This window comes from Palaemon carinicauda, chromosome 15, assembly GCF_036898095.1.
Source record: "Palaemon carinicauda isolate YSFRI2023 chromosome 15, ASM3689809v2, whole genome shotgun sequence".
Lineage (NCBI taxonomy): Eukaryota > Metazoa > Arthropoda > Malacostraca > Decapoda > Palaemonidae > Palaemon > Palaemon carinicauda.
The window spans coordinates 127,329,588-127,350,085 of NC_090739.1; the positions used below are offsets into that span (position 1 = coordinate 127,329,588).

Consider the following 20,498-nt stretch of genomic DNA (forward strand, 5'->3'; position numbering starts at 1 on the left):
GCCTTGGTTGCCTGGGCCGTGAACCTGTCGGTACTTTTGACCCTGGTTTGCGAAGTGTCTAGGATTCTACGCTCCGTACCTTATCAGGATCGAGCTTAATAATCCCGTGATTTTGGCTAGCCAGTTGGTACTGGGAGTTCCAACCACCTAAGCAGAAGTGTCATATTAAAAACAAAGGTTTGTATTCTTGTAAAAACAAATCACAAATTTCAAAAGTAATTTTTATTTTTCGTAACTATACACACCGAGTCCAACTTAACCTACCCCTTTCACCTCCCCCTAAAGTCCCAGATGCAATCAAAGTAACTCTTCAGTGGATCAGCAGAGGGGGCCACTAACTACAGACTGTGGCCAACACTTCATTATAAGTCGTTAACTGTCGTGTTCCAGCTGCACTGGAATCAATTCTTATATTAAAGCACTCAGGGTTATATAATTAGGGAAAATACAAATAACTTTTAAATTTTAAATATTTAACTTAGCCGGTGAATATATAATAGCTGAGCCTCCGGCGGCTCGACAGAAAAACACACAAAAACTCGCGAGCGATTGCTATGAAGGTTGCGGGTGTGCCCACTAGCGCCAACTATCGGCCAGATACCGCATATACATGTAAACAGACCCAATTTTTCTCTGTCGGCCTTAACGACAAGACGTATCAATACTCGCTGTATAACCTGGAGTTTTCTCAACATATTTGGTGAAGTACTTCCTTTTGGTTTGAGGTTTCGCAGTGCAGGTGTTTTATCTTCAACTTAAATCTTGAACTCGTTTTTGGATAGATTTAATTTTTGATGACTTTGGATTGTTTTTTGGACTTTCTTTGACTTTTAAATGGCCGACCCTTCCCTTAGTACGGAAGTGTGTTTTAGGCTTTTAGCAATTATCTTATCACGTTATAAATTAATTATAGATTTTCCTCTATATATTTTATATCTCAACCGCCTTTATTAGGCCTCTTCGATTAGCTTTCCATTTATAATAAACATCAAGATAAATTTTAATGATTTGTTTATATGCGACCTTTCCTATTCCTCCTCTAATCCGAGAGTAGGCGGTCCTAACTTGGAAACCGAAGTTAAACAACGTTGAGCCCTTTCAATCGTAAATAACTTTTACAGAGCAAATGATTTAAAACTTATTAAATGAATATTTTTTAGTAGATATTTTATGAAAGATTTTCTTTGAATAGTCTTCGTACTGTTTCAAAGATGAACTAACGTTTAGTTTATTTATGCTACGCAGTTTGCGCTCTATCGTTACGATAGAGAGAGAGAGAATCACGGTTTCACTTTGCAGAAAGAGTAAATCGATTCTGACGTTTTGTTCATTCTTCTTTCAAACTTAAATGTTTTAAATACTATTTTAAAGGAACTTGTTAATTGAAAAACCTTTCAGTTTTTTTTCCTTTGGTCAAATAACCTGTTTATTGACGAAAGGTAAGTGGGCTTTTCTCTTCGGTGCGAAATCATGAGAGAGAGAGAGAGAGAGAAAGACGGAGAGAGAGAGAGGAAGAGAGAACGTTCCGATCTTTATTCTCGTCCCAAGCGAGTAACGTTGTTCTCGAGTCAGTTTTTTACTCTCGTCCCTAGTCTCTGTACGGGGAGAAAGGATAAAACGTTTTTAGTTTTTATTCTCGTCCCAAGGCACTGTACGGTGAGAGATTGAAAACGTAGTTTTGAATGAACTAGTGTTTAGTCTCCTTCCCAGCCACTGATCTTTTTATCTTAATATATGTTTACTGTTTTTTGCTTGTATTAATGTGCTTACATTATACGACTGATTTCGCAATTATAACCTTTTGATGAGGGTAGAATTGCGTGCTTCAGGTAGAAATCAGTTTTATTCATACCTAATGTGAATTGTTGAAAAATTCGATTTCAGTGAAGTAAGTGCAAAACAGAAAATCGTAGTGATAAAGTGATAATTGCGCAAAGTGTTATCAGTGTTGCGACCGAGGGTTCGTCTGTTCGTGCCTGTCGTTCGCCTAGTCCGAGACCTCTTGCAAGCTCCCAAGCCCAGGGGAGAAGTACAGTAATGTCGTACGACTTATGAGTTCGAGAGGACTTGATCAGCGAACAGACGTTCCCTCTATGGTTTCAGGCGTGTCTCATCAACACCGCCCCTACCATAAGACGAGCGAGATGATTTTCTCCTCGTCATCCGAAGGCTTTTCGCATAAGAAACCGTGGAACAAGGTTTCGAGGCCCTTTAAGCGAAAGTCAGTCCTTTCAGGACAGGTCCAGCGTCCTGGTTGTAACCATTAGGACAGCTCTGACCCTATGCAGTCATCGGAAGACTGCTCGCCGCCTAAACAAAAGCGTAACACAGTCTCCGAGAGTCTTTTTGTAGGCAAGGTTTTGCAGTCACAGACGTTACCCTCGTCTCTTACCGCAACCATTCCCGTTGATCCTAAATGGGTTGTACGGCAAGACATGCAAAATAAGCTTGCCTCTCTTATGGAGGACTATTCTGTTGAGCAGGTTCACGATGATCCTCGCCGCTTAGCTGATCGAGATCTTGGCCGTCAGCCGCCCAAACGAGCCTTTGCTCGTCCTGTGACATTGACGTTACAAAGTCACGTCAATCGTGTTTTGTAGAGCCTCACTCGATGCAGTCCCGTGTTGACTCTCAGCCGCTTGTGGACGTTCAGCCGCTGCCGCTTGCTCTTGTTGACGTTCAGGACGTTCACCAACCAGCATAGTTGACTTGTTTTGACGTTGAGCGTCAAGCACCGCAGTCAAGAGTTGTTTTGACTGCTCAGTCTAAGCAGTCAAGGCAGTCTCGAGTTGACGTCGAACGTCCTCCCCCACCTGTTGTTGTTACTGGTCAGTCCTTTAAGCAGTTACATGACATAGCGTCCTTGACTGATACTGTTGCTCCTTTGCGTGTGGACTCTGCTTGTCAAGCATTGCCACCACGGCAGGTCTCTCCCTTGCTTGAGACTCGGCTATTGTCGGACAAGGTTCCTTCAGATGAGGAAGTTGCTGATCCCCTCCTACTGATATTCCCTTGAGGACTCTGTCAGACGGAGAGGAGCCTAAAGCTGCTCAGCCCTTTATGGGCTTTAAATAAATCATGCTGATTTTTAAGGATCTTTGTCCGGATCTTTTTGTAACTGCTGCTCCTCGTTCGCCTAAACGTCAGAGTTTACACTAGGCCTAGCTACTTCGAAGCCGTTGTTTTCTAAGCTAGTGCTCTCTCGCTCTTCTAAGAGAGCTTTACGTTTGCTAGGCGACTGGTTAATCACCAGGAGGAGTTTGGGGGAGACAGCCTTTGCTTTCCCTACTTTTAAGCTGGCTTATAGAGCGAGAGTCTGATATGACACGGGAGAAGTTCTCGGCTTGGGAGTTCCTGCCTCTGCCCAGATAGACTTCTCAAACCTCATAGACTCTCCCTGGCGCCTGGCCATGAGACGCTCCAAGATTTTATGGTCGACTTCAGAGCTAGACCATCTCCTGTTAGGAGTTTTTTCGAGCGTTTGAAGTTGGCTCCAATGATCTGACAGCCACGTTCTCTGCAGGAACAAGTCCCTCAGGGATGGCTCCAATGATCTGGCAGCCATGGTCACTGCAGGAGTACGTAAGAGGCAAGTGCGCTCAATGTGTTCATTGTCAAGACAAACTTCACGATGAAGTCTACCAGGCTGTCTTGACAGCATTAATGGAAGGCGACTGGATGGTCTCTCTCGACCTTCAGGAGGCATACTTCCACATTCCTATACACTCGGATTCCCAACCGTTTCTGAGGTTTGTTTACAGGAATGTGGGGTACCAGTTTCGAGCCCTGTGCTTTGGCCTCAGTCCTGCTCCTCTCGTGTTTACGAGGCTCATGAGGAATGTGGCAAAATTCCCCCGTCTATCGGGGATCCGAGCCTCCCTGTACTTGGACGACTGGCTTCTCAGAGCATCGTCCAGTCTTCGCTGTCTGCAGGATCTACATTGGACGTTGAGTCTGGCCAGGGAGTTGGGACTTTTGGTCAACCTAAAAGTCCCAACTGATCCCATCCCAGATTATTCTATACAGTGATACCTCGGTAGTCGAACGACTCTATACTCGAACAATTCGGAGTTCGACCAAAATTTTCGAGAAATTTTTGCTGCGGTGCTCGACCAAAAATTCGGTACTCGACCAGCCGAACACGTGACGACCGCATGGGCTTTGTGATGATCGCGCCATCTCGGCCACTCTCGCTTGTTCGGGAAGCATCAGTTCTCTCGAGAGCGTCACTCAGACAACGCGCGATCAGCATTCGTTGTGATTTAGGGATTTTCAGTGCTTTTAATTGCTTTTTTAGCTTTCATAATGAGTCCCAAGAAAGTAATGAGTGTTAAGGGGAAGGAGAAGAGGAAAACAGTGCGAACAACGATCGAGTTGAAGAAGGAAATTATAGCGAAATATGAGAATGGTGTACGAGTGTCCGATTTAGCGGTAGAATACGGAATGGCGAAGTCGACCATTTCTACGTTTTTAAAGCATAAAGAAATGATTAAGAAGGCGAATGTTGCAACGGGAGTTACGGCGGTAACTAAGCAAAGGCCACAAGTGATTGAGGAGATGGAAAAGTTGCTTTTAATATTTATTAAAGAAAAACAGTTGGCCGGGGAAAGTGTTAGTGAAGCGTTCATTTGTGAAAAAGCGTTGCATATCTATGAAGAATTAGTGAAGAAAAGTCCGAGTACCAGTGAAAGTGATTCATTTACATTTAAAGCGAGCAGGGGTTGGTTTGAAAAGTTTCGTAATAGAACAGGTATTCATCGTGTTACTAGGCATGGGGAGGCAGCTAGTTCGGATCAAATTGCAGCCGATAAATACGTGGGGGAATTCGATCGGTACATGAATGAACAAAATTTGATCGCACAACAAGTCTTTAATTGTGATGAGACTGGGTTATTTTGGAAGAAAATGCCAGCCAATACGTACATTACCAAGGACGAGACGAAGATGCCAGGTCACAAGCCAATGAAAGATAGGCTAACATTGTTGCTGTGTGCAAATGCAAGTGGCGATTGCAAGATCAAACCCTTGTTAGTGTACCACTCGGACAACCCCCGGGTGTTCAAACGAAATAATATTTGTAAAAGTGCACTACCAGTTATGTGGCGCTCGAACACTAAATCTTGGGTCACAAGACAATTCTTTACTGAGTGGATAAACGAAGTGTTTGCCCCCCAGGTTAAGGCTTACCTCATTGAAAAGAGCTTGCCAATGAAATGTCTTCTGGTTATGGACAATGCTCCTGCACATCCTCCAGGTCTCGAGGATGACTTGAAAGAAGAATACAGCTTTATCAAAATCAAATTCTTGCCCCCCAATACTACTCCCATACTCCAGCCCATGGACCAACAGGTCATTTCAAACTTCAAAAAACTCTATACCAAGGCCCTTTTCAGAAAGTGTTTTGAAGTGACCAGTGACACGAAGTTGACCCTAAAGGAATTCTGGAAGGAACACTTCAGCATCCTCAACTCTGTTAACATGATTGACCAAGCTTGGCGAGGTGTGACCTATAGGACATTGAACTCTGCCTGGCGTAAGCTGTGGCCATCATGTGTCACAGAGAGGGAGTTTGAAGGTTTCCAACCAGAGGCGGGTCCAAGCACTGCTACCCCTGTAATTTCTGATGACACTGATGTCGTTGAGGAAATTGTTGTCATGGGCAGGAGTTTGGGGCTTGAGGTCGACAAGGATGATATTGATGAGCTTGTAGAAAGCCATTCTACCGAGTTGACTGTGGAGGAATTGTTGCACCTGCAACAACAACAGCAGCAGGATCTGATTGTGGAGCAGGAATCTTCAGAAGAGGATGAGGTAAGGGAGGATGTTCCAAGTTCTCTCATCAATGAAATTTGTTCCAAGTGGGCAGATGTGCAGGCTTTTGCTGAAAAATACCACCCAGAAATTGCAGTAGCAAACCGGGCAGTGCATATGTTTAATGATAGTGTCATGTATCATTTTCGAAGAATACTGCAGAGGAGGAAGAAACAATTAACAATAGACCAGTTTTTCACAAAAGAAAAGAAAGCTGCTACATCAAAGCCTGTTTCTCCTCCAAAGAAGAGACAAAGAAGAGAAGAAACCCCTGAAATAGATCTGCCCACCCTTTCATTGGAGAGAGAAACAACTCCTGAAGGAGAACTACCCCGCCACATCATGGAAGGGGACTCTCCTTCCAAGCAGTAACCTCCCCCTTCCATCCTCTCCACATCCATCCCTGTATGCCATCGAACCGCTGCTCAAAGGTATGTTCACTACAGTACAGAAAATGGTTTAAAATTGTTTTATTTTAGTACAGTAAATGGTTTAAAATTGTTTTATAGGATTTTCTGACCAATTTCATACACATTTAGATAATTATTGTTGTTTAGGTACACGTTTTATTAATATTTTGGGCCTGTTCGAGTGCTTGGGAACGGAATAGAATATATACCATTATTTCTTATGGGGAAAAAAAATTCGGTACTCGAACAAATCGGAGGTCGAACACGGATCTCGAACGGATTATGGTCGAGTACCGAGGTATCACTGTATTTGGGGATGGAGATTTTCAGTCCAGTTTTTTTCGGGCTTTTCCGTCTGCCACCCGAATAGAACAAGCCCTGCTCGAAGTCCAACTAATGCTGAAAAGAGAACGTTTGTTCAGTCAGGAGTTGGAACAGTCTCGTAAGGACTCTCTCATCCCCGGAGCAGTTTGTCTCACTAGGGAGACTACACCTTCTGCCTCTCCGGTTCCATCTAGCCTCTCACTGGAACTAGGACAAGACGTTAGAGACGGTATCATTCCCAGTCTCCGAACCAGTAAAGGCATGCCTGAAATGGTGGGACAGCAATATCAGTCTGAGAGAGGGACTATCCATAGCAGTCAAGAACCCAAACCACGTGTTGTTCTCAGACGCGTCGGATTTGGGTTGGGGTGCGACCCTGGACGGTCGGGAATGCTCGGGTCTGTGGACCTCAAGTCAGAAGAGCATGCACATCAATGGCAAGGAGCTATTAGCAGTCCACTTGGCCTTGATGATATTCGAAAGCTTCTTCGAAACTAAGTGGTAGAGGTCAACTCAGACAACACCACAGCTTTGGCGTACATCTCCAAGCAAGGAGGCACACACTCCTTCACGCTGCTCGAGATCGCAAGGGACCTTCTCTTATGGTCAAGAAATCGAGGCATCTCCCTGTTGACGAGATTCATCCAGGGGGACTTGAACGTCTTGGCAGACTGTCTCAGTCGGAGGGGTCAGGTGATACCCACGGAATGGACCCTCCACAAGGACGTGGGCAAGAGTCTTTGGGCTACTTGGGGTCAACCCACCATAGACCTCTTTGCCTCCTTGTTGACCAAAAGGTTACCAATCTATTGCTCTCCAGTCCTAGATACAGAAGCAATCCACATAGACGCGTTTCTACTGGATTGGTCTCTTCTGGACTTATACGCATTCCCACCATTCAAGATAGTCAACAAGGTACTGCAGAAGTTCGTCTCTCACGAAGGGACAAGGTTGACGTTGGTTGCTACCCTCTGGCCTGCGAGAGAGTGGTTCACCGAGGTACTTCAATGGCTGGTAGACTTTCCAAGAAGTCTTCCCCTAAGGGTAGATCTGTTACGTCAGCCCCACGTAAAGAATGTCCATCAAAGCCTCCCCGCTCTTCGTCTGACTTCCTTCAGACTATCGAAAGACTCAAGAGCTAGAGGCTTTTCGAAGGAGGCAGCCAGTGCGATTGCAAGAGCGAGGAGAGCTTCTACCATTAGAGTATACCAGTCGAAGTGGGAAGTCTTTCGAGACTGGTGCAAGTCAGCATCTGTGTCCTCGTCCAGTACCTCTGTAGCCCAAATCGCAGATTTTCTTTTACATATGAGAAAGGTTCGCTCCCTTTCAGCTCCCACGATTAGGGGCTACAGGAGCATGTTGGCTTCGGTCTTTCGACATAGAGGCTTAGATCTTTCCAACAATAAAGATCTCCAAGATCTCCTTAAGTCTTTCGAGACCTCTAAGGAACGTCGTTTGGCAACTCCTGGATGGAACTTAGACGTGGTCCTAAGGTTCCTCATGTCAGACAGGTTTGAGCCATTACATTCAGCCTCCCTGAAGGATCTCACCCTCAAGACACTTTTCCTAGTGTGCTTGGCTTCGGCTAAAAGGGTCAGTGAACTTCATGCCTTCAGTAAGAACATCGGCTTTTCTACAGAAAAAGCCACTTGTTCACTTCAACTTGGTTTCCTGGCCAAAAATGAACTGCCTTCTCGTCCTTGGCCTAAATCTTTTGATATTCCTTGCTTATCAGAGATCGTAGGCAACGAACTGGAAAGAGTATTATGTCCTGTTAGAGCTCTTAAGTTCTATTTAGCTCGTACTAAGTCATTACGAGGTAAATCTGAGGCATTATGGTGCTCAGTTAAGAAACCATCATTGCCTATGTCAAAGAATGCTTTGTCATATTTTATCAGATTTTTAATACGAGAAGCTCATTCTCACTTGAATGAGAAAGACCGATGTTTGCTTAAGGTTAAGACGCACGAAGTTAGAGCTATAGCAACCTCCGTGGCCTTCAAGCAAAATAAATCTCTGCAAAGTATTATGGACGCGACTTTTTGGAGAAGCAAGTTAGTGTTCGCGTCATTTTACTTAAAAGATGTCCAGACTCTTTACGAGGACTGCTACACACTGGGTCCATTCGTTGCAGCGAGTGCAGTAGTGGGTGAGGGTTCTACCACTACATTACCCTAATTCCAATATCCTTTTTAATCTGTCTCTTGAAATGTTTTTAATATTGTTTTTTGGGTTGTACGGAAGGCTAAGAAGCCTTTCGCATCCTGGTTGATTTGGCGGGTGGTCAAAGTCATTTCTTGAGAGCGCCCAGATTAGGGGTTTGATGAGGTCCTGTTGTATGGGTTGCAGCCCTTAATACTTCAACTCCTGGGAGTCTTTCAGCATCCTAAGAGGATCGCTGGGCTTCGTGAGGAAGACAGACTAATAAGGCAGAGTAATCGTCTAAGTCAACTTCCTTACCAGGTACCTTTATATATTTGGGTTTTGTTATGATATAACTGTCAAAAACTCTAAGCATATACGCTGTAAACTTAATTAACTCTGGTCTCTACCCACCACCATGGGTGTGAATCAGCTATTATATATTCACCGGCTAAGTTAAATATTTAAAAATGATATTTTAATTATAAAATAAATTTTTTAATATACAGTACTTACCCGGTGAATATATAGATTAAAGGCCCCCTCTTCCTCCCCGATAGAGACCCAGCGGGATGAGAAAAATTGGGTCTGTTTACATGTATATGCGGTATCTGGCCGATAGTTGGCGCTAGTGGGCACACCCGCAACCTTCATAGCGATCGCTCGCGAGTTTTTGTGTGTTTTTCTGTCGAGCCGCCGAAGGCTCAGCTATTATATATTCACCGGGTAAGTATATTCAAAAATTTATTTTATAATTAAAATATCATATTTGTGATATTTAATCCATAGCCTACTACCCCAGTTGAACAAAAGACAAGCCATTTTATATACTATATAGAAGCTAAGCATTGGGATGCTGATTGACAAACCCCCATGCTAATATGCAAAGTAACTCTTCTCTATTTTGTATTTAGAAACCAAATACAGTATATGGCTGGGCATAGGACACAGTTTTGAAAAGCTTAGTTCTAGAGAGAGAGAGGCTTCAGCCTTTCAGACCCACTGGTTTTGCTATGACACACCCCTGGCTCCTCCCCCCGACAGCTGTAAGCGGGCACAAACCACGCCCATCGGGGCGGAGCTACCAGAGACATGTGAGTTGACAGGAACCAACCCGCCATATTTGAAGTTGACAGGACACAGGTAACACCTGTTACACCTCACCATTACTACAACCCTCCCCTAATTATTGTTTCGAGGGTCAACGCCTTAATCAACTAATTAAAATGTCCAAAAAAGTCGTAGTATCAGCAGATGTGCATAATCTTAGCGAAACTAGCGATGATGACCATATTCTACCGGCACAACCCAAAAGGAAGAGATGTCCCAAAACGGAAGTAACAAGCCAAGAACCTTCCAACAGTGAAATTCTTCAATTGTTATTATTACAGAATCAAACATTAATGAAACTAGTGGAGAAAGGGTAAGGTTTAATATTCTGTTTTTTTAAAACGTCTTGGATAGCAGCGGATATAGACTGATGACGTCACGCGCATGGCAGTAAAAGGTAAACAATGAGCCGGTACGGACCGTGCGGTAGTGATAATCGTAAAAGTTTGAAAATAGATAAATTTCGAGACCGAAGTACATTATCATATAATCCTAAACTATGTGTAAAGTGAGCCTAAACATTATTAGGGCTAAATACTTGTGCCAAAGGTAATTTATGCAGTAAGGTGAGGTGTTAACTAGGTTTGCCTTTCGTTCCAAAGAGTTGAGTAGCCTAACTTTTTCTTATTTTAAGTTTAATATACTACGTCAATCTAGGCTACCTATTAGCCGCTTCTTGCGCCTATCCCACCGAGATCCTATCGTCGACATTTAACTGGAGGGGTTCCTGTCAAAGGCGGTATAATTGCGCCTACCTCAGCTAATGGGTAGAATTTTATATCACACTCGTTTCCTTTCGATATAATAGTTTACCCCTTACCATGAGGAACTGCGTCTTAAGAATTTCTGACAGGTCGGCTATATTAATAATATAAGATTATTACTGTAGAGGCTATATAGTTTAAGCATGTAATATTAGTGAGAGGATGCCGATTGACCTGAATTAACCGATGAAGGCCATTTGAGCCTAGAACCCGATTGCCTGGCTTCAGCCTTCTAGGTCTGCTGCTGTCCAACCTGATTCGTAAATTCATGAGCCATGTTATAGACATCAGTCAAACTTTTATTATCAAATTTGAGTCTAGATTTTCATTCCTATTGCAGAGGTGGTTCGACTGCAAAAAGGAATGACAATACTCCTCCTCCCAAGCGCCCTCGCCGTAAAGTAGATTTACCTGAGAATGCAAATGAAGAATTATTTACTACTTATAATGAAGATAGTAGTGACTATGAAGAATTTAACCCACTTACTTTTAACAAACCTATTCCTACTTATATATCTAACAATTTCAATGCTGTGCCCTCCATTCATAGAGATGGGAAAATACAATTAAATGACTCCCTAATTGCATTAACATTAAGTGAAGGAGACAAGAACTCTCATGATCAATTCTTTGTTTGTAATCATAATAAAGAACTTGCAGACCTTTTCAAATTGATAAATTTGCCAAAGTTGAACTTTTGGCCAAGTGGCAGGTTGTTCAATGAAGATTTCAAGAAGAAATTTCACTTTGATATTGAAAACATTAAAATGGCTATATCTTCTTTCCAAGGACATGCAGCTCTGGCGCAATTAGCTTACCCCTCTAAGATTAACGATATTGATTTCATTACTAAAGTGATAATTGGGCCTTTCAGGAAACACATTGATCTAATTAAAAGTTTAATCCGCTCATTCAGAAGTAGAACTTTACCCAGGAACCTCAATTTAGATACCAGAGATGCTATTATTAAAGCTGAAACTAATGATATATGGGTCTTATCAGATGATCATAGGAAAGCTATTGCTTCATGCTTTCGAGGCGGTCCCCTTCCTAGAGGAGGGGACATTTTCCCTAAAGGTGGAAGGTTCAACTTTGGCAAGCATCAGGGCTATCCCAGAGGGAAATTCAACTCTTACAGAGGTTTCAGGGGTAGCTTTGGGTTCAGGAATAGGTTCAATCCCTACAGGCGAGGTATCAAGAGAGGTGGCCGAAGAGGGGGAAGGAGTACAGGGGGACAGACAGCAATTAATTCAGACGTCAAAGATAAGAAACAAAACTAATAATTCTTTAATTCTTAATACCATCGAGCCCTGCTCGGACCAAGATGAAAATAACCTGGAGCTACACAGTAAAGATAAAAATTTGGCAAATGTACCCACTAACAATTCAATGATATTGGAAGAGTTAAATTTCCCTTCAGAAGCCTCCAGCTCCAAGGAAACCTCTCACGCCCCTCCAGTAAGTGGGATAGGTAGGTCATTGACAAATAAATTAAAAAATTGGCAAAAACTCCCAAATTCCTCTTTTGCATGCAACTTGATCAGTAAGGGTGTGAGACTCCCATTTATCAATAAAAATAAGGCTCAAAAGACTTTGAAAAGATTAGGGGTTGATAGACATTATCCTTCTAGCAAGAGAACGATACTAGAGAGAGAATGTAACAGATTACTAGACCTAGGGGTAATAGAACAAATTAACAGGAATTCTTTCTACTACTCCAACCACATATTTTACAAGCTTAAACCCGATGGGAGCATTCGCCTAATCTTCGATATGAAATGCCTTAATACTATGATCAAAAAACCTTCTTTCTCCATGCTGAAACCTAAAACTTTATTCCCTTATTTGCATTTAAACAACTGGGCATGTAGACTTGATTTAAAGGATGCTTATTGGCACGTCCCCCTTCATTCAAGTGCTCAAAGATTCTTAACGTTCAAATTAGGAAAGCGCAAATTCAAATGGACGGTTGTTCCCTTCGGGTTAAAGACAGCTCCCTACATCTTTTCCAAACTAATGTACACAGTAGTTAAATACATTAGGAAGGAATATAATATTCTCATCTTTAACTACTTAGATGACATACTCATATTAGCAGATTACTTTCACAAATGCGAGGCTCACACCCAAATAGTCATTGAAGTGCTCACAGAGCTGGGCTGGCAAATATCTATTAAAAAGTCTGTCATTCATCCAGTGCAAAAGATAGAGTTCTTGGGAGTTCATTATAACTTGGAAAACAAAACAATGAGACCAATGCAGAAAAATATTGATAAATGTATCAGACTTGCCAATACAGCATCAAACTTGAACAGATCTGACCTCAAATTATATCAAAGATTGATAGGATCACTTAACTTCTGTTCCTACTACACCTTTTACGGTAGATACCATCTTAAATTCCTTCACAGATTTCATAGATATTTTGCTAAAGGATATAGAATCATTCCTCCTTCTTTCAAATCCTTTCTAGGAGAATGGAAACAAACTAACATGTATAGTGATATAAACATTCCTAATAATCAAGTAGATCTAGAACTATTTACAGATGCATCCAACTTTGGCTGGGGTGGAGCATTAGTAGGAGAACATGACATACTCTCAACTAATAATACATGGCTACAAAATGAGAATACTCTGCACATTAACATTAGAGAATTACTTGCATGCATTTACTGTATAAAACACTTCAGAGACAAACTAAGAAACAAAGTAGTACTAATTCACATAGATTCACAAGTAACAAACTGCTGGATCAAAAAACATGGTAGCATTAGGAACAAATCGGCCCAGGAGGCCATCAAAGTGTTACTAAACATCAAAGGAAAATACAACATAGACATTCAAACTAAATGGATTAAAGGGAAATGCAATGTGATGGCTGATTCCCTATCGAGAGACTTTGGTTCCATACATCCAGAAGCCACTCTTGACGACAATCTATTCAATTTAATTTGCACAGATATGAATTTCTCTCCTGAAATAGACCTTTTCACCAATGGTTTTAATTCTAAATGTAAAAGATTTTGTTCTTCCATACCCAACACAAAAGCAATCAGTAATAATGCTCTTCACATTAGCTGGGAAGGTTCTTCTCCTCTTTATGCTTTTCCCCCAGGCTTCTTACTGCATAAAGTTGCTTTTAAGATATATAACGAATGTAATAACAATATGCTCTTCTGCACTGTTTCCCAGGAAACGGAACCATGGATTCCCCTTGTCAAGACAGTCTCCAAGGAATACCGGAAGTACAAAGTCAAAGCAGAAGGCTGCCAGATACTTCATATGGACTGTACCTTACCCTTAGCGCAACACCACTTAAATTTGATCGCCTTCAGAATATAAAAGATCAACTACCTTCTATATTTCCTCCAGAGATATGCAACAAAATTACTTCCAATTTACGAGACAGTTCCATGGCCAAGTACCAAAACCTCTTCAGCAGCTTTAAAGAGTTCATACACAATAAATATGGAGGTAACAACAAGTTCCCCCTTTTATCAGTGCTACTCTATTTTAACGAATTAATAGACAAGGGCCTAGCATACAACACACTAAAAGGATACCGAGCTGCTCTTGGACCGGTTTTGAAGGGATACTTTCCCAATTATTGTCTAGCAGAAGACAAGTACATTAAAGCTATGCTTGATGGAGTAAATAGAAGAAGACCCAGCAATTCTCATCAATTTCCAGGCTGGGATCTTGATAAAGTGGTTTCCTTCCTCAACACTACAAGAGATGATTCTATGCTGCTCATGATTCAGAAGACCTTATTCCTCGTAGCTTTGGCTTGCCCATTGAGAGCTAACCAATTTAATCATCTATGTATCTCTAGGAGCACTTTCACGCCAGAAACCATCGTGTTAAGGAACCACCCTTCCTTCATGGCCAAGAATCAGAGAAACAATTACACTCCTATTGAATTCAGCTTTAGGTGTCACCCTACCAAGCCAAAAATTTGTCCGGTTAGACAATTAAACTTTTATCTGGAGTACACAAATAAAATCTGTGCAGAAAGAAACATAGATAGGAAAGACCATATTTGGCTGGATGAAAACTTCAAGATCATGTCCCTTCCAAAGATGAGGCAGCTATTCAGGGACTGTATTTTCAGAGCTGATCCCAATGCTAGAAAACACTCCACCAATTTCCACTCTATCAGAGGTCAAGCAGCTTCAAGGATGATGTATAATGGAGTTACGCTGCAAGAGATAATGACTAGAATGAATTGGAAAAGCAACTCTGTATTTGGGTCATTTTATGCTCTCCTCGGTCTACAGGGAGCGTTCAATGCAGTCGTTGCAGGACTTCATCTTCATGCCCCCTGAAGTATCGGGTGAGCAAAACCAGTGGGTCTGAAAGGCTGAAGCCTCTCTCTCTCTAGAACTGACAGTTTACTTGTGAACCTAAGTTCTGGAGAGAAGAGGTGAGGCCTTTCAGACCCAGGGTCTGGTTCACCCTCCGACCCTTCCCCCGTAACCGAGGAGACCATTCTGGAGGAAATAAAGGATTTTTAAAGTAATTACATACAAAGTCAACAGCTTTCATGTTTCTGAAAGCCAACCATAACATTTTTTCAATTATTCATAATTTCTTTAAGATATATTTAGACTCTTATCCTCGCACTTAGAGGAAAGGCAACTTTTAGGTAACAAGATAGGAATATCTTGGAAAGGGGAGGTGAACTACTGTCACATTATATTATCTTAAAATATAAAGAGGAATGGGAAATGTTAAAATTCACAATTGGAACTTTGAGTTACTACTTGTAGTAATTTGCAATCTCAAATAAATCTCACAACAGGAAAATGGAATGGTAAGTACAGATATACTTCATAGCAACTTGCAACTTCAAATATGGCGGGTTGGTTCCTGTCAACTCACATGTCTCTGGTAGCTCCGCCCCGATGGGCGTGGTTTGTGCCCGCTTACAGCTGTCGGGGGGAGGAGCCAGGGGTGTGTCATAGCAAAACCAGTGGGTCTGAAAGGCCTCACCTCTTCTCTCCAGAACTTAGGTTCACAAGTAAACTGTCAGATCCTGTTCATAATGATAGGCCTAAAGTATACACTGGCATAATTAAGTAAAAAAATGAGGATCTACTTTATTTATCTCTTCTCTGTGATTTTCAGCTAAAAACAGTCTTATAACCAATCATTTACTACTAATTTATTCCAAGATACAGCCAACAAAATTGTTTATTCAGTGAATATAAACATAACTTTTTGTCCAGTATAAGAACTCAAACTTCCTTGGAAAGATTTAATTCCCAATTATTCTAAAAGTGCTTTAAAAGAATTTTAAAGATTATTGATCTAAATGATTAAAATTTTTATTCACCAGTCATGTTGAGCTGGTATGAATGTTGAAATATGTTAGATCACTGTTTATGTTTATATTCAGGGAAATGAAAGATGCAGATAAAGTAGCCTAAGATGTAACTACTATGACCAAAATTAGATATATCAGTTCCTGTATAGAATCTTCAGGCTCTAAATCTCATCTTCTGTAAGATATCAAATGGGGAATTATTTATCTAATACAGAAGTAACAAATTTAAACAGATTTAACCTACTGCTGCATTATGTTCACTATTAAGGGATTTTGACGAAGGAAAAATCTATTTCTGGGAAGAGACCTGTGATGCCCGGTGAAAAGGTCCTTCCAAATCGAACTGACGATTGATGGTAGTGACCCCGGTTCGTCTTGTAAGGGGTAAATCTCTGTTTCTTCTTGAAGCAAGCTTGCTTTTGGGCTTCGACCTTCCTTTTGGCAGTGAGGCCCCACCTCACTTGCATATTTTGGTTTGCTCTCGCAGCGTCTTGCAGAACCTTGTTCACCTCCTCCTGAGGAAAGAGGGTTTTACCCCAGCAGGAGGAAGCTATCAGCTTGTTCGGTTCATGTCTGATCGAGGCCTCAGATAGAACGTATTTCCTGCAACTAACCCGAGCAGAGCAGAAATCGTGTAGGTCGATTTGGAAGGACCTTTTTCACCGGCCGTCACAGGTCGCCCCAGAAAATGTCCATTGGAATGCTGGACTCATCATTCTTAAAAAACTCCCATGTTAAAGTAATGTTTTTCTTTTTTCAAAGTAATGACACTTGTTTTGACTTGGGATATTTGATGAATAGCTCATGCGATCCAATCCCAGAATGCAGAGAATAACAAATAATGCAGTACAGTATTTCCAGTCAAGTATATTTCAATTGATTTTCCAATTTCCAACTTAAAGCAAGAATCAAGTCTTTGAAACAAATCCTTGAAAGAAGTTATGGTGTTGATCTTAAACATTTTCAGTATGCGGTCGTTAGATTTCAAAGTGCAGTACAGTACTGTACAGTATTAGGATTTATAGAATAAATATTTTTATTAAAGAAATATTCTTCAGGCTACAACTGTGAGAGTTAGAGTATCAACTCAGTGGTTTAGTTAAACTATATACAGTACTGTATTGATAATAGTAAAATTATCCAGTTCTGATGTTTCAGGATTCACATTGCTTTATTGATGATTAGATGAATTGAAATGCAAGCTAGATATGATAAAAGAAATTTACCATTCGAGTTGCCTGGATCTTTTCACCTGATACTTTTAAGAGTATTTTTGGGCTCAGGCCATGTCGTCCTGATGGAAGTTCCTTCATGGTAGCTTCCTAGGTTATATTTAATTACAGTGATATATCCCAGAGAATTTTACTCAAGGTATCCAGAATAGAAATGATGCCTTGATAACGGTTCTCCTCCAATTCTTGCCACTTTCCCCTCTCGAAGCGTAAACGCTATTAGGGGTGTAGATACCTACACATATGTGGCGTGTCAAGAATACGTCCTCTGATATTATGCGATATCCCTAAAGGCGAAAGCCAGGGATATTCGTGCCAGGAGTTAGAATTCTGGATACCTTAAGTAAAATTTTCTCTGGGATATATCACTGTAGTTAAATATACAGTAACCTAGGAAGCTACAATGAAGGAACTTCCATCAGGACGACATGGCTACCTCACCCAAAAATAGATTTTTCGCTTCGCACAAAATCCGTTTGATGGGTCATTTTGGAATTGTAAACTTGTTGAAACTACCTTGGTTTAGGAGAGACAAGCACTTGTTTGTATACATGACATTGATACACTGTACAGCACTGGACGTGAAAATTAAAAATTAGTTTGTTATTGCTTTTCTTTGCTTTGTGCATAAATTTTGTATGATCACATTATTTTCCCTAATTGTGTTCCTTGTTCTCTTATTTCAGAGTAATCAAGCTGAAAGAAATTGGCACCATATTCCTGCTCCAGTGGAAGAGAGTTCCTTTCATATTTTTGCTTTAAACTTTGTCTTGAAGAAAAAAATGTGGTTATATACCATACAGTCAGCATGGAAGATAAAATAGAGCTAATTATTTTCTCAACTTTTTTTTAGAATTAATTGAATACTGAAACATCAAGTGTTGGTACTTGTGGGAATTCACATTGTTATGACCCACGATTCCTAATATTCTTTAATCTTTATGAGAGACTGCAAGTTTGCATTGAATAGAAGTACTATTTTGTTAAGAAAATGTGTGTTAGATACCATTGATTTGGGCGAGAGCTTCCATGCTTAATTAATATAATGATTAAATGTGGTATATTTTTCAATCTCCGTCCTTAAATGTGTCTGGAACTTTTAGGTACATTAAGTAGTATTGAACTAAACAGGTAAAAATGGAATTGGAACATTCACCCAAGCTTCTTGTGAAAAGGGAATTCGAGGAAGTATCATTCTCGCAGATCAAACTTGAAAAGGATGGCGACAGTTATGACCACCTAGAAAACGAGACCTCTTTGCTTCCTGACCAGTTCATGATGGTAAAGTCAGAGTCATTAGCATTTGAGTCCAATGAAAGTGATGCAGCTCATCTGCATAAAGATTATTTATTGGAAAATGAGGAAGATCCGTTAAATTGTGGTGAAGAAGTTGTAGGATTAGTCAGTGGGGAAAGAAGTTTAACCTTGCCAACAGTCTCCAAAGATGTTCCCAAAGAAAAAGAAAGATTCACATGTGATGAGTGCGGAAGAGAATTTGGACGGAAAACAATTCTTAAGAGACATGTTTTAGCGATTCACACAGGTGAAAGGCCGTTCATGTGTGCTGATTGCGGAAAGTCTTTTTCTCTGAAATGTAGACTTACGAAACACATGAAAGTTCACGCAGGGTTGAGGCCACATGCGTGCAGTGTATGCGAGAAAACATACTCTCGCAGTTTCTCGCTTATGGAACACATGAGGAGTCACACAGGGGAGAAGCCATTCCTGTGCCGTGAATGCGGCAAGACTTTCGCCCGGAAACGTCCTTTCACAGACCACCTGAAGAGGCACAAAGGGGAGAAGCCATTCGCATGCATCGTTTGCGGAAAAAGATTTGCCGTTGAACACTGCCTCATTAGGCACATCAGAATCCACACGGGGGAGAAGCCTTTCACGTGCAGTGAATGCGGGAAGGGCTTTATTCGGCAACATGCCATGGAGGGGCACATGCGAACTCATACGGGCGAAAAGCCGTTTAACTGTCCCGTCTGCGGTAAAGCGTTTGCGCTGAAAACAAATATGAAGGTTCACATGAGGACTCATACAGGTGAGAGACCGTTCTCTTGCAGTTTGTGCGCAGAATCGTTTTGTAAGAAGATAAGCCTCAGAAGACATTTGAATAAAGAACATGGACATTCTCTCGGTACAGAATCGAGATAATATATTGGTATTTACAGTACTAAAGGTAGAATGACATTACGTAGCAGAAAATACCTCTAGGTAAAAGCTAATTTACTTGTGATTGACTTGAAAATTAATATTTGTTCCGTAACCGAAATACAAACCACGCTATTTACAAAGGGTTATTACTTTTAGCGTAGCTGAAATGGCGAGCCATTAGAATTTAACGAGGGTGTATTACCCCCGCGCTAGTTAGCGGGGGGGTAGGGGAGTGGTAGCTAGCTACCCCTCCTCCCCCTCACACACAGGTGAATACCCACTTTCACTTTTGGCTCGGACTGTGACAGACGTCTCTGTCTTGGTCCTCGCTTGGCAGCCATTGTCTGTTTTGTCTTTACTTAATCGCTTACTTTTCTTTTACTCAATATATATGTAAACATGTTTTCATGTTTGTATATATATTTGAGTATAGAAATAAGTAAGTTTCCTTTTCAGATGTGTGTGTGTAGTGTACGATATCTACGTGGAGGCCTCGGCAGTTAGGCCACCACGGCCTATTTTTATGGGTTGCGATCGAGTTTGACTTCGGTCTTTCTCTCTCTCTCTCTCTTGAGGTCGTTCACCCTTTTACTATGTTTTACTACGCCCTTGTAGCTTCCTTCCCGTGTGGGTGGGGTTGCTACGCCGTACATTTTGTTTCAATTAGTTTATGAATCTAATTGTAGTTGTTAATTTTTCAGCTTGTAGAACGATTCCTTTCGGGGTTTTCGTTTTTTTCTTTAGTGTTCATTCATTTTTGAAATTACATAATTACATAGTTACATAATTATAATTGTTATAATTCTGTTTTGGTTACAGCTCTCCTTCCGCGAGTGTAAGTGGTTGTGAGGGCACGTGCCTGTTGTGTAATTCTTGTTCCTTTTCCTCGGGATTCCTCTTCGGAGCCTTCCCGGGGGAATGAATGTGTACTAATATTATTTGTTTTTATTTTTTTACAGTTACCGATCTAGTTCGTTTCTGTAATATAGCAACGGTGTGAGCTGTCTGGTTGAGTCCTGGGGATTCGGCTGTTGCTGCCTCCCCCCTTGTATTGTCGTCAGGGGCGTGTCTCCTTCTACTGGTAGTACTCCCGTGTCGACGGACAGCTCTCCAGTTCATTTTAGAACAGTCAGGAGGCTTGCCTCCTTGGGCGGATAACTTTCCTTCCGAGGGAAGTTTTTTCCTGTCCAGGCTTGAGCTTTTCCTCTTTTGGGGG

General features: G+C 41.4%; 1 protein-coding gene across 1 annotated transcript in view; it reads left to right on the top strand.

Moving 5' to 3' along the window:
* LOC137654728 (gastrula zinc finger protein XlCGF52.1-like) overlaps window positions 1-19,382 on the top strand; it is a 41,295-nt gene extending 21,913 nt beyond the window's left edge. Inside the window, exon 2 of the mRNA XM_068388632.1 lies at window positions 17,809-19,382. Coding sequence (XP_068244733.1) covers window positions 18,260-19,282 — 1,023 coding nt within the window. The 5' untranslated portion in view covers window positions 17,809-18,259 and the 3' untranslated portion in view covers window positions 19,283-19,382. The remainder of the gene's footprint in view (window positions 1-17,808) is intronic.
* The last annotated feature ends 1,116 nt before the right edge of the window (window positions 19,383-20,498 follow it).